Source organism: Sarcophilus harrisii, chromosome 4 (genome assembly GCF_902635505.1).
Source record: "Sarcophilus harrisii chromosome 4, mSarHar1.11, whole genome shotgun sequence".
NCBI classification, from domain to species: domain Eukaryota; kingdom Metazoa; phylum Chordata; class Mammalia; order Dasyuromorphia; family Dasyuridae; genus Sarcophilus; species Sarcophilus harrisii.
The window spans coordinates 339,635,146-339,649,886 of record NC_045429.1 but is presented as its reverse complement, the minus strand read 5'-3'; the positions used below and the strand labels follow the sequence as shown (position 1 = coordinate 339,649,886).

The window sequence follows — 14,741 nt, the reverse complement described above, 5'->3', positions numbered from 1 at the left end:
AGAGACACGTTCAATTCGCCCCAGAGGCACTTAATATCAAATCATCCAAAGAAACACAGGCACACACACATACAGTCACATGAAGCTGTCATCCTCCAGACACACACCAGGACTCTGATACAACCATTCCTGCCCCACCTCCACTCCTGCCCCTACACAGATGGCAAAGCCCATCTCCATACTGGTTCATCTATATGGCAGGGCTCAGGGACTATGTTGGGGGATGGACAAATTGAAGGGGGAAAGCAGTGAGTTGAGCTGCCAAGACTGTTCTGGCCCCATACTCCAAAGCTTTCCCATCTCTGGTTTAATTTAGATAATGGCTCTAGTGAATGTTCCAAATGAAGTGAAGGAGGAGGAAAGAGGCCACAGGCAAAGGGGACTACCACTGGGGAAGTAAAGGAAAGTCATAGGCAAGGGGTGGGGGTGGAGTTCAAGAGCAACTCAGACTGGAGATTTGCTGCTATAGCTTTGCACCTTATCCCCTTCCAAACTAATAAGGCATAGAGAGGGAAAAGAGGGAAAGGGATAGCAGCACATCTTTTTGAGTTTGACCCAAAATCTGGAGAAGTATTGCTCTAAGCCTTAATGAAATAAAGAACGGTCTGGTAGAGATTTCCACATTTTCTCAATACCTCCACCCCCATCTTTCCACTTCCATTGTCTGCCTGTCTCTGTCTCTCTTCGTCTCTGTCTCTCTTTTCTCCCCGCCACCTCCCCGCCGAACACCCTCCTTCGCCTTCCACATCATCACTCCCTAAGAAATCAATTGTCATTGCCCCAGAGGCAGATCTCATACAGCCTTACTGAATTTTTTTGATTTGCCCTCAGTGGATACAAATGTACACACACTCGGTTGGTCCTGTCTTCCCTCACCTTCCTCCCTCTCCCCAACCATGGGGGCAGGTACTTTTAGGGAGAGGGGGAGGGAACTTATTTCATCTTCAGCCCACTTGCACCAGAGAGAGAATCACTCACTGGGGACTCGATTAATTGCTCGAAGAGGCCGTAACACTCTGACGGTCCGAACGGCAGAGAAACTGACATTCTGAAGGTCCAGGGAATATTCGAGCATCCTGTAGGAGAAAGGCCAACATTCAGGGGGACACCAAGAGACCATAATGCTCAAGTCCACTGGAAGTACAGACAAGAATAAAGATTAGAATTATAACACAATAGAGCTAAAAGTGACTTAAGAGATTGGCCACTTGTTTAACAGATAAGAGGAGAGAGGGATTGGTCCAATGTAGCACACCCATGGTGGTTCTGAGACCAGAATCAACCTCATCCGCTTTTTACACCAGTAATTTTTCCACTATACAAGTAGCTAGAAATAATACAAGACTCATACCACATTCATACCTCCCTTCCCCCATCCCCAAGGGATGTCCCAAAAGGGAAGTCTCAAAGCTGAGGGTCCATGTAGTAAGAAGAGGGTAAGACTTGAACTTTGGTTTCAATGGTGTAGAGAAGTTCTTCTACCGGTATAGGTTGACATTTCCCCTACAATTTATAGTATTAGAGTTTCATAAAACACTAGGAGGTTAAGTGACTTTGCCCAATGTCATATAATCAGGACAAGTCAGAGTCAGGACTTGAATCCAGATTTTCCTGGTTAGGAGGACAGTTCTCCATCTACTAAGCTACACTGTTCTTTTATTATTATTTTTAGAACAAATATATACAGAGAGAAATTTAGAGCCCCAGGGCACGAATATGATTCCTTGGTGATATCCCCAGTGGCTAAACCTTGCCTCTAGAAATGAGTGTGAGATGGTGCTTCCATACCACTCTCAGAGAGTATGGAAAATCACTAAGTAAAGTTGAAGAAGCAAGAGGGAGAAAGGGATAAGGGTGAAGTTCACTCCAGACTTTGGGCTTGGGGATAGTATCAGGAAACAGCAAGAGCTACTCCATCAAGTGGCCTTGAACCTGGAAACCAGAAAAACAAAGAGTTTCTAGAATTCCTCACACTCACCCTGCAATAACGATGAAAAAATCCAGCCGGTTCCAGGTATCTCCCAAGTAACACTTCTTCCCGAAGATGCCCAAGGCAACCATCTTCACCACCATCTCCACAGCGAAGAAGGCGAAGATGAAGTCGTCAAAGGCCTGAGAGTGGGGAGGGGGCTGGGGTCAACTCTGAATGGGGAAGGGGTAGTGGAGGGAGAGGAGGCCTGCTCCTGCAGGGGGCAATGGTGCTGAAGCATTGGGGGACTCTGGGGCACCCAGAGCAGAAATTTGGAACCTAGGCATTGACCTCCCCAAAGCCCCTGAGGCTGCTGGCCCCTTGCCCACCACTAACACACCTGCAAGATCCGGCAGCGCTGGGAATCACAGGCGATGTCCTCACATGGTTGAAACATGCCCAGAGTCACACAGTTCAGCAGGATAACCAGCATGCTGACCCGTTCGAACCAGGTTCGAGTAGTGGTCAAGGTTGTAACTAGCCGTGAATGAGAGTTTAACTATCCCCTCCTCCGCTTCCTCATAGACTACCCACCCACCCATCACTCCTGCCCATGTATATGCAAGAGAAAAAAAAAAAAAAAACTAAGAATACCGTGGCTACCCAACAGAAAGATCTGATTCAGGAAAAGACAGACCTGCTACGGAGAAAACCTGGTCTGGTTGGATAGATATCTTAGAAATGGGCTTGCTGAGCCCTCCACATTCTAGCCCTCTCAGCGCTGCACATTCTAGATCCAGCCGGGTCCTCTATGGCCCCATGGAACCTCTCAAGGAGTGAGGAGTCACAGGGTTACAGAGCCAGACAGATTTCTGCCCTCAGGCACCGGCAGCGAACCCATCACACATAGTTATGCACACACTCCATCACACTCTCCTGCGCCCTGCCTGACACAGGTACAGCCTGGGCTCCTCGGACCACCGCAGCGGGCAGGCTCTGGAGGACAGCGGAGTGGGAGTGGCTGGGGTCTCACATCCCTGAGCCCTCCTCTTTGCCCTCCAGCTCAGACGGAGGAAAGGGCTGTCCTGCAAATCCGGAGGAGGCGTCTGCAATAATCTCTGCAGGGTTGAATAATTCCAACCCCAGAGGCGCAGAAAGCAACATGATCCCGAACCTCCACAATCCTTAGTTATTTGATTTAAAAGGTGAAATCTCTCTCTCCTTGGAGGATGGAGAAAGGGCTGGGTGGGGGACATAGAATGTAGAGTCTGGGAGGAGCTAAGGAAGATAAAACAGACCCGCAGGGAGGCGGGGTTGGAGATCAATCCACTGCTTTACGGAGCTGCGCCCTTTGAGGGCTAGAATCCGGTGCCCCGAAGGCAAAGGTGTGCTTAGGAGTCAGTGGTGAAGGAGGCAACCGCAACCGGCTAAGCGGTTCTGCCGGGCCGACCACCCCTCCAATCGCTAGTCTTAGTGTACCATAATATTTCATTCTCTCCCTATTCTAAATTCTGCATCCAGCTTAGAACCAGGCCCTCTGCCTATCCCGGTCCCTGCAGTTTCCCGTCCCTTTCTCCCAGCCTTCCATCCCCAAACCTCTGGCACCTGCAACCGCCCCTTCCCATCTGTGTCCTACAAGAATGATTTTCCAATAGTTAACTGTCAGAAGGTGGGGGGTTGGGGGGAACAGGCGGTGAAGAAAAGACGGGAAAGAGTGCTCTGTTTCCATGGAACCATTTCTTTGAGAAAAGCCGAAGCTGGTGGATCTCTCCCCAGAGCAGGGGGTCAGCCAGAGTTCACGGGGCGGGGGAGGGGGTGCTGAGGCGCGGGGTGCAGGGTGAGCTGCCAGGCTTCCTAGAAGCTCTGGGCTCCCGACTTCCCCTCGCCCCCACGCCTCTTCAACCTCTCCCCGGAGTCTTCTGGGAAAGAGGTCAGAACCCAAAAAGAGCTGTTCCGCCCTTCTTTCCCTGGGACTGTCCCTTGTTCTGCCTCACCCAGGAGGTGGTCCTCCCCCGTGGCTTTCCCTAGGAGGCTGAGGGTGGAAGCAAGAATTCAAATGAAGGCTTCTAAGCTAGGAAAGAGAGTGTGGGAGTGCGTTGGGAAGCCCAACCAGGATTTACCTGAATGAGAGTGGGTGGGTGGCTCTGTTTGGAAGAGGAGCCGGATGGAACGGATAACACACACACAGTTGGCAGGATAACTCCCATAGCACTTTGCTCATGCTTCTCTCTTACAACATTGGCCATACTCTGCCTGTAGTATAATTATATGTGTTCCTGTCTCATTTTCCCTACTAGATTTCAAACTCCTAGAGGGCAGGGATCCCGTCCTCTGAATCTCACCTCACCCCCATCCCCAAAGTGCCTTTTTCAGAATAAATTCAAGTATCAATGATTTGCTGAATGAATAAATTCTAGCTTCACAATCCATTGGAAACCAGAGGTGGTCTCCCATCCCAAGGTTTTCCCTCTCCTCCTTATAGTGCTGATGAAGCAATTGTGTTTCCCAATTTATGATGGGGGCAGAATGATGGATGGGAAGCTAAGACCATCAAAAGAGTTTCAACCAGCCCCCAAAAGCTGCTGAGCTGACAGGAGGATGCTTCCAGACTCAGGTAATTGGGACAGTTGACTCATCTCTAGCTTGAGCCAGAAGGGGCTCACCTTTTAGGAAACTACTAGAAACAATGTGGGGCACCAGACTCTTGAAGAAGAGGGTGATTGTGGGAAGCTGGTTATCTATCTCTCACCCTCCAACATGAAGGGATGAGAGGGAAGGAGTTTAGAGAGATCCATGTAGTTCTCACTTAGTGATCCAATGATCCTGTGGATCTCGATTCGAGATCCAACTATCTTGTGGATCTCACTTAGATATCCAAGCTCTAAGATATCAAGCTCTAAATGTAAAATCCTATGAGTGCTAACACACATATCACATTTCCATGATCAAAGGTATAAATATTCCCCAGGGAGGCATAAGTAGAAGAAGCAAGGACAGTGTCTGTCTTGTCTGTCCTCCATAGAGTGCCCCTTCTCCCCCAAAAAATTCTGAGGCAGGGGTCTGACATCTTGACTAGAGGTGACGCCTCCCCATTCCCTCAACCACACACAGAACATAGAATATTAGGCCTCACTTTGCCTCTTCATTTGACAGATGAGGAAAATGAGGTCAAAGAAAAAAAATGACCTGTTTAAGATTATTCATCTAGGGAAACACCTTCTAAAGTATCTCCTGAGGCCTGACCAGAAAGCTTCTATCCCCTTCTCTGTTTCTTCCTTCTCTACCTGACTAGCTCCAAAGTCACAGAGGTGAGCAGGAAAACCAAAGTACAGGGAAATTGGAGATGGAATATGCTGTGTGGTCCCCAGGTCAGTGTAACTGACTGGACTAAATCCAGCAGTGCTAGGCTACCAGTTGGGTATCCTTCTTCCCCCCATCTCGGGGTGGGGCTCATTTCCATGGGAATAGAGCTCCATGTCACTCTGTGATGTTCCTTTTGTTGCCATAGCAATAGTAGGATGTGTCATTAGGTTGGTGTTGATTGGTTGCCATGGTAATTGAGGTGACCCCCTTCCCCTAAGGCTGCTCTTCCATTCTCTAGTTGGGAGGGGAAAATAGAATGAGGGGAGGAAACACAGGTTACCAGGTGGGGAAGGGGGAGAAACCATGTGATATATCCTATGGCAACCAAGGGAACAGGGGACACTGGTTGCCATAGTGACTGGGAGAGACCTGTGCAGTCACGTGGCTACTGTTGCTATGGTGACTCTCCGAGCTGGAGTGGCTCCGAAAGGAGGGGGGAAGGGAACCAGAGGAGCTCTCTTCCTCACACCATAGGTCCAGCCCCCCTCCTCCCCACAATCTAGAGGAAGAAAGCAGAGGCAGAAGAAACACCTCAATTCCACCCTCCTTTCCTGGGAGAGCCCTCTCACAGAGTATTTGAAGTCATCCTAAATAACCTTCCCTGGCCCAGCCGATAGGGGAAAAGGGTGAGAACTGGACATGAGAGGGTTCTGGCAACTTCAATCATCTCATGGGCACAAAAGGTCCCCAACCTCATTAAGAGCCAGGAGAAACCACATTAGAGAGCACAGGACTTTAGGGTGGGCAGGAAGAGAAGCCTCTCCCAGCTAAGGCTGGAGAGGTCCAAGCCCCTCTGAGAGCCCCCATCACCACCACCCCAAATACATACACACACTGCTTGTGCCTCTCTCTCCTCTCCAGTGTGTGGGTGTGCAGGGAGAGAGATTTCTAGCTGAACTGGAAAAAAAAAAGGCCGAGAAAGACAGCAAGACAGCTAGCTCCACCCAGAGACATGGATACAGAGACTCGAGAGACAGCGGGCCTACTGAAATCTCTGGGAGGGAAAGGGGGCCAGAAATCCTATTCAAGTGTCTATGACTGTATGTGCGTGCATGTGCATATGTGTGTGAGAGAAGGTTTATGCTTGTATGTGTGCAAGCATATCTGTGTGTGTGTGTGTGTGTGTGTGTGTGTGAGCGGTTGTGTCTGTCGCCATCCTGGCTGAGGCCGACAGGGTGGGGTGAGAGCTGGAGCCTGAGCAGCTGGAGGGGTGTGGGGAGGGGGGAATCCTAGGATTGGCTCCAACTGGGGCCATGAGGAAGAGTAGCTGGGGGAGTCCCCAACAGTGGGAAGGGGAGGAGAAAGGGGTGTCTTTAAGGCAAGAAGTCTGTATGGTAGATTTGAGGTAGGAAATCTATTTTACTCCTTTATGCACCCTTTCCTTGGCTTCTCAGACACCTCAAACCTTCCCCCAGCACCCCAAGTCTTTCTCTCATACTCCACCCCCTGGGGATCTCCATGGACCTGAGAGGTGGCAATCAAGAGATAAGATAGAAAGTCCTCAACTCCCCGGTTTCTTTTGGGGGTCAGGACAGAGATTAGGGTAATATGACGTTTTGTAAATCCTCACTTTTTCCTATCCCAGGCCCTGGTGAGAAAGAGACAGGTAAGGCAGGAAATCCAAGACCCTCCAAGGGGAAAAAAATTCATAGCACCGCTGCCCTCCCCCTCCCACCAGACACACACTCAGACACGCACAATGACGCACAGTCACACACTCACACTCACTTCTGGAAGTCATTAGGGCTCCTGCCGCTCAGGCCTCCTCCTCCTGGCAGGCTCCCCACTCCCCCCTCCAGCCCTGCTCTCCCACTCCCCCTCCCTGGATCCCAAATGCCAGCCTATGATTTCTAAATGAGAAAAAGCTGTGCTGGGCTCTGAGCTTGGAGGAACTCCTACACAAACTTCCAGATGTGACATAACAGCCAGGAGAGGGAATGCTCAGGATCTCCTTTGATTGGGGGGGGGGGGGGAGGAGAGAATCAGGGAGGAACACAAGGAGGCAAAACACACCCAACTGAAAAGTACACATCAGTGAAGAAAAAACAGGGACCTGTGCCTGGAGGGGTGGGCATTCAATGGGAATAGGGGAGAAATTCCTCCTGACTCCATGTTGGTTACCCCCCCCCAACCCACACATAATGTCAGCCCCCATCCCTTATTGCCTTTCATCACCCCACCCCCTACAGCCCAGATGGGGCTTTGGGCAGGTTTCTTCTCCAGGAAACAAGGCCTCTTTGGGGGGTTGGCCTTGGTGGGAGGAGGGAGTAGTAAAGAGTAGCAGGCGGAGAAGGGGTCTGGCTCACTTCTTAGTTTGAAGTGGGGGAAGCAGAGAGTTTGGGGCAGGGTAGAAGGCATAAATGAGTGCTACAGGGCTGAATGAGATTCTACATGTAGAGTAAGAAGGACGAAGAAAACAGAGGACAGAAATTCGATTTAGTGTCTCTGACAAATATAAAAGGCACATTTTCCTCAAACCTTAAGTTGGGTATGGTGTGTGTGTGTGTGTGTGTGTGTGTGTGTGTGTGTGTGTGTGAAGGAGGGGATGGGGATAGGTCTAGGCAGCATTGGTTCTAGCTTCCCTTTACTTCTAGGCCTGACATCTCACTAGCCACAATTTTCCCAAGAGATGCTCCTTTCCCAGCCTTCCAGAAACAGGCTGGAGATCAGCAGAACTCTACATCTAAAACAGCCTCTACCTCTCATTCTAACCTCTTCCCCAATCCCTAGCCCAAAGATATCCAGTGTGTGGAAACTGGTAAATTAGGCTCTTCTTCTCCCCCCACCCCTTGGATTATGTGTACAAACATGCAATGAAAGTGTTGTGAGGATAAAAGGATATAAGGCAAGTAGAAACAACCTACCCCCCCCCCCCCCCAAAAAAAAAAAACCCAACTCCTAAGAGCTCGATTTACAGAGTAAGTTAGAAGGGGTGAAAAAAAGTATTTTTTGTTCTTTGTTTTGCCCCTGTAGCAAAGATGAGAGGAGCTGCATTTTTTCCCCATTCATAGCTTATGGAGGCTCACTACCTCAAGATCCATTTCCCTTGAATGTGTGTGGAGGGGGAAAGCTAAGGAGAATTGTGAGTGCATTTACCTCCCTTCCTTAATCCATGTGAAGGGAAGAAACTGAATTGTAAAAAGATAGTCAGGAATGGGGACTCCAGAAGACCCAAATCTAAATAGTCATCTAAATCTTAGTATATTAATACACACACACACACACATACATACCCTTCCAATTTCTCTTATTCTGGGGTTTGGAAAGGAAGTAGAAAGAAGATACAATCCAGGAGGTACTCATGACTGCAGAGCAGATTAGGTGAGGTGCCTGTGGTTCATGTGGTTTAGGGGGATGTTAGTGCCATCAGAGTTTAAGGGGGAAAAGAGGATTGGGGGACACAAGGAACCCAGGTCCCCAGTTCTGCGTAGAAGAGAAAGGGAAGAGCAGGGAGAGTGGGATTCTGGGAACTGTGGGAGCTTAACTGCAGAGGGGAGAAGGGTGGTCTGGGAACACATCCCTTCCCCCCTCTTCTCTCACAGCCCCAAGGATTGGGAATAGGCAACAGGAATCTGAAAAGGGGGAAAAAGGGGATTAGGTTACCCCAGATTCCAAGGTCCCAAAGAAGCCCCTAGGGCATGAACAAAGAGAAGCAGTTAAGATACACCATATCTCAGAGAGTCTCCCCCCCAAAAAAAATTCAAGGACATCAACCACCAAAAAAACTACTACCCCAAAAACCCCAACACAAACACACACACACACACACACACACACACACACAGACACACACACACACACACACACACACCAAAAACCAGGTCCTATTCCAGAGAGGCGCTTTATGCCTGAATATGAGCAGGAGGCAGAGAGGGAGGAAAGGAGCAGAGAGGGAAGGGGGAAGGGGGAAGGAAGGGGGGGGGAGGGAAGGAGGACAGGAACAGGGTTTCTCTGGGGAAGCCGATCTAGTTATTGGGAGAGGGAGGGGAGAGCCCCAATGTTGGAGGTTAAATTTAAGGGGATGATGATTCTTTTCTACTTTGGGGTGGAAGCTCCTTAACCAGATCAGCCGAGTCAGACGTGGAGAAGGGCCAACCTAAATCTCTTCTAAGGAGGGGAAGGGGAGATGGAAAACCACACTCATGCCCTCAGTCTCTGTAACCCTCATTTTTCGGGGGTTGATCATATTCTCCCTTATTGAAGCTTTCATTGAAAGAAATAAAAGGGAGCAGTTCCCATTTGCGTATTGGGAGTGGGGGTTCTGACTAGCTCGATCCTTCCCTCTCTACAGAGCAGTTCCCGCAACTACCCCCACCCCCCCCAACCACACACACACACCCGCCCGCTGGAAGTCCAATTCAAACTCTTCAAATTGAAGCATCCCCACACCCTGGAATAAGGAAAAGAGAGGCGGGTAACTTCGGGGAGCTCAGATTTAGTCTCCAAATCGTCTCAGTTCCCGCCAGGGGCTCAGCTCTAGCTTTGGGGGCACAACGGCCCCCCTCCCATCCCCGCACATCTTGTTCTCATTCTCAGCCCCTGACATCAGCCGCCGCCGGAATCTCCTTGTTGTGCCTCCAGCCCGCTGCGGGGGAGTGAGGGGTGGGGGTTATTGGAGGTGCTTTGCTTAGAACTCCCCCCCCCAATACAGCTCCTGTTTGGTCAGGAAAACCTCAATCAGGGTCGAAGTGGGGAGAACGGACCCCAGAGACTGTAGCAAACTTTGAAGTGGGGGGGGGGGAAGAGATGGCAAGAAAGGAAGAACAGATCACAGCTCCCCCTCCCCCCATTCCTTGCTTCTCTGCTTGCTCTCCCCTCTTTCAACTTGGGAAAGCAAATCCAGCCCCTATCGGCCAGGGAAATCAATAGCTTCTGCATTTCCCCACATCTGGAGGGCAATGATCTCCTCCTCACCCCTCCCCATATCTGGAGAGCATCTAGCAGCTGAACGGTCGGCGCACGTTCCTCGCTAGCCCCCTCCTCCCGCCCAAGTCTCCCCCTCTTTAGTAGTTCAGCTCCCATTTTCACCCCGCTAGAAGGGTGATGATGGCTGTCTTTCCTCTGATGTCCTGGCCTTACCTGGCTCTCCCTTCCCCCCTTACTCTAACAGCCCCCCTCCCCTTCACCAATTCTCTCTTACCTCCAATTTCACCTGTCTTCCCTTCTCCTGTGATTCGTTCCCCTCCCAAACCAAGCTGTTCCCCTCCCTGCTTGCTTACCTGTCCCATCCACCCATTTCCCCGCTGTGGCCCCCAGAAGGATATGGGTTACAGACCAGGCGGAGACACCAGCTCCTGGGTCGACTCTCCTGGCTCAGGTAGAAGAAAACCACCGGGGCAAGCGCAGGGTAGGGCAGTCCCTCCGGTTCCGAGTCCGTACTGCCTGGGTCTTTGTCTCCTGGCCCCGGCCCCAGTCCCAGCCCCGGCCCCAGTCCCAGCCCCGGCCCGGGTCCCGGCCCAGATCCAGACAGGCCCCCAGCTCCTGACAGGTCGTTGAGCCGCACCAAGGTCTTGGACTGCCCGAACTCTTCGGCTTTGGCTCCATCTTCCTCTTCGTCCATCCTCCCGCCAGCCTGAGCCCCAGGTCTGGAGCGGGGCAAGCGGTACCCCCTGCTGGGGGGGGGAGTCCTCACAGAAGCGGAGGACCCCGGGGAGGACGCATCCGGGGGGCTCTAGGGCGGAGGCTCTGCCCCCGGGCTGGCCAGTTCAGCCCGATTCCTGCCGCCCCCAGGGGCATGCTGCCCGCCGGGGGCCCTGAATCCGCGGTCGCGCTCCTGGCCCTCGGCGGGCCCCTCCTGGCCGGGTCCCCGCTTTCCCTCGGCCTCGGCTTTCCCACCCGCCCCCCTGCCGGCTCCTCCTCACTTTGTTAAGGCTTCTTTGCTTCGGGTCCAGGTGCTGGGCGCCCGACTCCGCGACCACCTCACTGCAGCAGTAGGGAGTGTGGAAGAGCAGGGGAAGACTGGCTTAGGTCTGGGGGCCTCAGAGGGGGTGCCCCTCTTCCCTGGAGCAACCAGGGCAGAGTCTAAGCAGTCAGCATCACCCCGGCGGGTTGCCAGTTGTGGTGTCGGTGGGGAAAAGGGAAGGAGGACTCTCCTGGGGTGGGGGGTTTGGGGGGAGCGAGGAGAGGTTCCTTTCTCCTCCCCCCACAAGCTTAGCAGTCCGGGTGGGGCGGAGAGATAGTAGGGGGCCGTCCTGGGCAGGGCCGGGGGCGGAGATGCGGCTGCTGCAGCTTTCGCTGCCGCTGCCGCTGCCGCTGCTGCCGCTGCTGCCGCTGCCTCTGCTGCCGCCGCCGCCGCCGCCGCCGCCGCCGCTGCCGGCGCCACTGCCTCCCTCCTCGGACCAGAACCTGGAGCTAAAGCTTTGAGCCCAGCGCACAGCACAGCTGGATCCCTCACTCCAACTTCAAGCCCCGGGCCCCGCCCCTCCGAAGCCATCCTCTCAGCCAATCCAAGCATGCTGCCGGCCTCACGCCGCCTTCTTATTGGTCAGAAGCTGAGGCAGGCGGACAGGAGGCGGGTAAGGGGGTGGTGGTGGTGGGAAAGAACCACAGCTGGAATCCGGTTCCAGCCCGGACGCCTGGGACCGCCCTTTCTCTCCCCCCCCCCCCCAACCTCTCAGCCCCTCCCCCCCCCCCCCCCCAACCTCTCAGCCCCTCTGGAATGTGAAAAGCCAATCATTGTGCCACAGTGGTCAAACCCCTTTTCCTATTGGCTCCTGGGGTCTTGAGGACTCCCTTGTAGGGAGCCTCTAGGGAATTTAGGGAGCTAGCCCTTAGGGAATTTAAGGGGCTTGCCCCTGGGGTCTCCCTGTTCCTTTGATCTTGGACCCTTAGGACCTTTTGTGGCTCTCTGTCCCTGGCTTCCCGGCCCCCCAAATTGAACTAGGGCTAGTGAAAGGACTGCAGCCTAAGAAATAGGGATTGAGGGTTTAGATCAATCCAGGGGATCCGGAGGTGGGAGTAGAGGGCGGAGCTCTGGGTTTCCGAAGGGGCGGCCCATGAGGGCCCAACAAGAAAACCTCGATTTTTTTGTTTTTTAAAGTGGCAACCCCAAGACCTGGTTACACCAAGCTAGAGGATGGAGAGGGAAGACGGTTAGGTGGAGCCTAATACAGGAGGAAGGACTGGGGGTGGGGCCTGTATTGACCAAAGGGTTTAGGCAGTCCCGAGGCTTGAGGGCGGGGCTTGTGGTTGGATTGGGACTTGCGGTTTGGGGTGGTGCGGTGGGCTAGAGAAAGGGAAAACAGCCAGCCCGGGACCCGGGAGGTGGGCGTAAAGTTACCTCCTCTGTCCTCCTGGGGAAAGATACAGCCAGCTCTTCTATATCTGCCCCTGACCATAACCTTGTGTCCCCTCCTCTAATACCACCTTTTAAAATATATAGGAAGAAGACGCTTCAGAGCCGTCTGTACTGCCACATCTCCTGACTCCCCAGGACAACTGCGCTGGCCGTGATAGGATCTGTCTCGGTCGGTGAGGGACCTTACTTTACAAAGCGAACGTGTTTTGGTTTTGATTTTTTGGTTTTTTTGTTTATGTGGAGTGGGGAACTAACCCCGAACTGGTTTGAAAGACTTCAGCACCCGGGAGATAAGACGGAGGCCTTCTTGGGCCCCTGGAAAATAAGATGATGGTGTGCGATTCGAGGAAGGGGATTTCAAGGCGTTTGTTATTGAACATGTGTTAATGTTCTGGGAGAAAACTAGAGATCTGGAGTCAAGGCCAGCTTTTGGAAGTAAAGTATCCTTCCACTCCCCTTAGCCTCTCAAGGTGTCTCACCGTGCCTCAGTTTAGAATGGGGACAGTACGAGAGCAGGAAATATGGAAAGGGGTGTCTTAGGAGTGTGCCAAGATTGGACAGTTCTTGATTCTTTCAGGAAAAGCCAAAAAGAAATAGAATTAGGGATAACAAAATGGAGCTGAGTCTGCCCAAGCAGGAGTCCAAATGCCGGCGGCTCCAACTCGGCCACGCGCTCAGACGAGGTCTCCTTTTCCTCTTCTAACTCTATACGGCGTTTGGAGGCTGCTGATATCCTACCACCAGCACCCTGGACAGGGGGCGGGGCGAATAAAAGCCCCCTTGTTTGTCGTTCTTATCCTATTCTCCACCCTAGCCTCTTTACCGAATTGCTCCCCCTACAACTCATTCGATTCCAGCCCCCTCCCGCAGAAAGATATCGGGATTACGGAGGCTAAATGCGTTACGATTTCAGCGTGTTGGGAATTGAGGGTTAGACACTGAGAGGCACTTTCTGAACGTTACGGAGAAGAGAAAGGTACCAGAGAGGAACAGAGTCATCTCTTTCTCCCTAGCCTTGCCTAGGAAAAAGGCAGTGTCGGGAGGCCGAGGAATGGAGCGCATGACCTCAGGCGTTCCCAGGGACTCTCCAGAATGTGTGTCTGTATGTAGCTGCGACACCCAGACAGAAAACCGACTCCGGCATCCGTCGCTCGGGGTCGAGTCCGGGGAAAGGTTTCAGCTCCCGCAAGGGATGGGGTTGGGGGGCAGGGTGCTGAGCGGAGGGCAGGGCGTCTGCGCTGTCGGCTCCCCAGTTGCCCTTCCGCAGAAAGCTAGCTCTACAGAAGTATGCAAACGAGGACGCACTCATTTAAACTTAATGCTAATGAGCAGATCCCCAGTCTCTCCCTCTCTCCCAGGCTGAGAGAGAGCAGCTGCTTAGCTTTCCGAGGGCCCGAGTGTCTTAAACTCAACCTGGCGCTGGGGGTGGTAGGAGGATGTCATCTTTTATGGGGATGATTATTTCTGATTTAGGAGACGAAGCTGACACCTTTCCTTTTAGAGCAGCAGCGCCCGGGGGAGGGTAACTTCGGCCGCTAGCTTCCTTCCTCCCTTCCTCCTTCCCTCCCTCCCCTTTTCGGTCTCTCTTTGCCTCCCTCCTTCCCTCCTGCATCGGTCGCCGCTTCTTCCTGCGCCCCGTTTCCCAGCAGCTCCTTCGGATAGGTAGGCCTGCCTCTGGGGGACAGGGTGGGGTGGGGGACACTATGAGGAGGAGAAATGGGGAGATCGGGTTCAGACGTGACCTAGTCAATGAAAAGCGCCTTGGCCTGGAGAACATTTAGCTATTATTCGCCCCTACCTAAATCATTCTATTGACCTACCCCCTTTCTCCGATTTACCAACCCTACCAACAGTCCCTAGGTGCCAAGCCCTGTGCCAGGCTGAGGCAGAAAAAGGATGACTAAGACCATCAAGTGCAACCCCTAATTTAACAAAAAGAGGCTAAGTCCTAGAGTCTTAAGATTCACACATAATTAGAGCTGGAAGGAAGCTCAAAGATTTTATATTAATCCTTTTACAAATGAGGAAACTGACTCCTAAAAAGGCTCTGATTTGCTCAAGGAGACGTTTCTACCTCTAATGGAAAGCTCTGACAGGAATCTTTATCTGTTTTTAAAGAGCTCCAAAGTCTAAAGAGGGGTAGAGTTTTCTGGAAATTTCTAGTCACCACTC

General features: G+C 52.3%; 1 protein-coding gene across 16 annotated transcripts in view; it reads right to left on the bottom strand.

The window, feature by feature from the left end:
• CACNA1G (calcium voltage-gated channel subunit alpha1 G) overlaps nucleotides 1-11,543 on the bottom strand; it is an 85,900-nt gene extending 74,357 nt beyond the window's left edge. For all 16 annotated transcript variants that reach the window (XM_031966379.1, XM_031966380.1, XM_031966386.1 and 13 more), the window contains exons 1-4: nucleotides 10,537-11,543; nucleotides 2,310-2,421; nucleotides 1,979-2,112; nucleotides 979-1,076 (exon numbers count right to left, since the gene is read on the bottom strand). In XM_031966379.1, the coding sequence (XP_031822239.1) occupies nucleotides 979-1,076; nucleotides 1,979-2,112; nucleotides 2,310-2,421; nucleotides 10,537-10,832 (640 nt within the window). In that variant the 5' untranslated portion in view covers nucleotides 10,833-11,543. The remainder of the gene's footprint in view (nucleotides 1-978; nucleotides 1,077-1,978; nucleotides 2,113-2,309; nucleotides 2,422-10,536) is intronic.
• Between the last annotated feature and the right edge of the window lie 3,198 nt (nucleotides 11,544-14,741).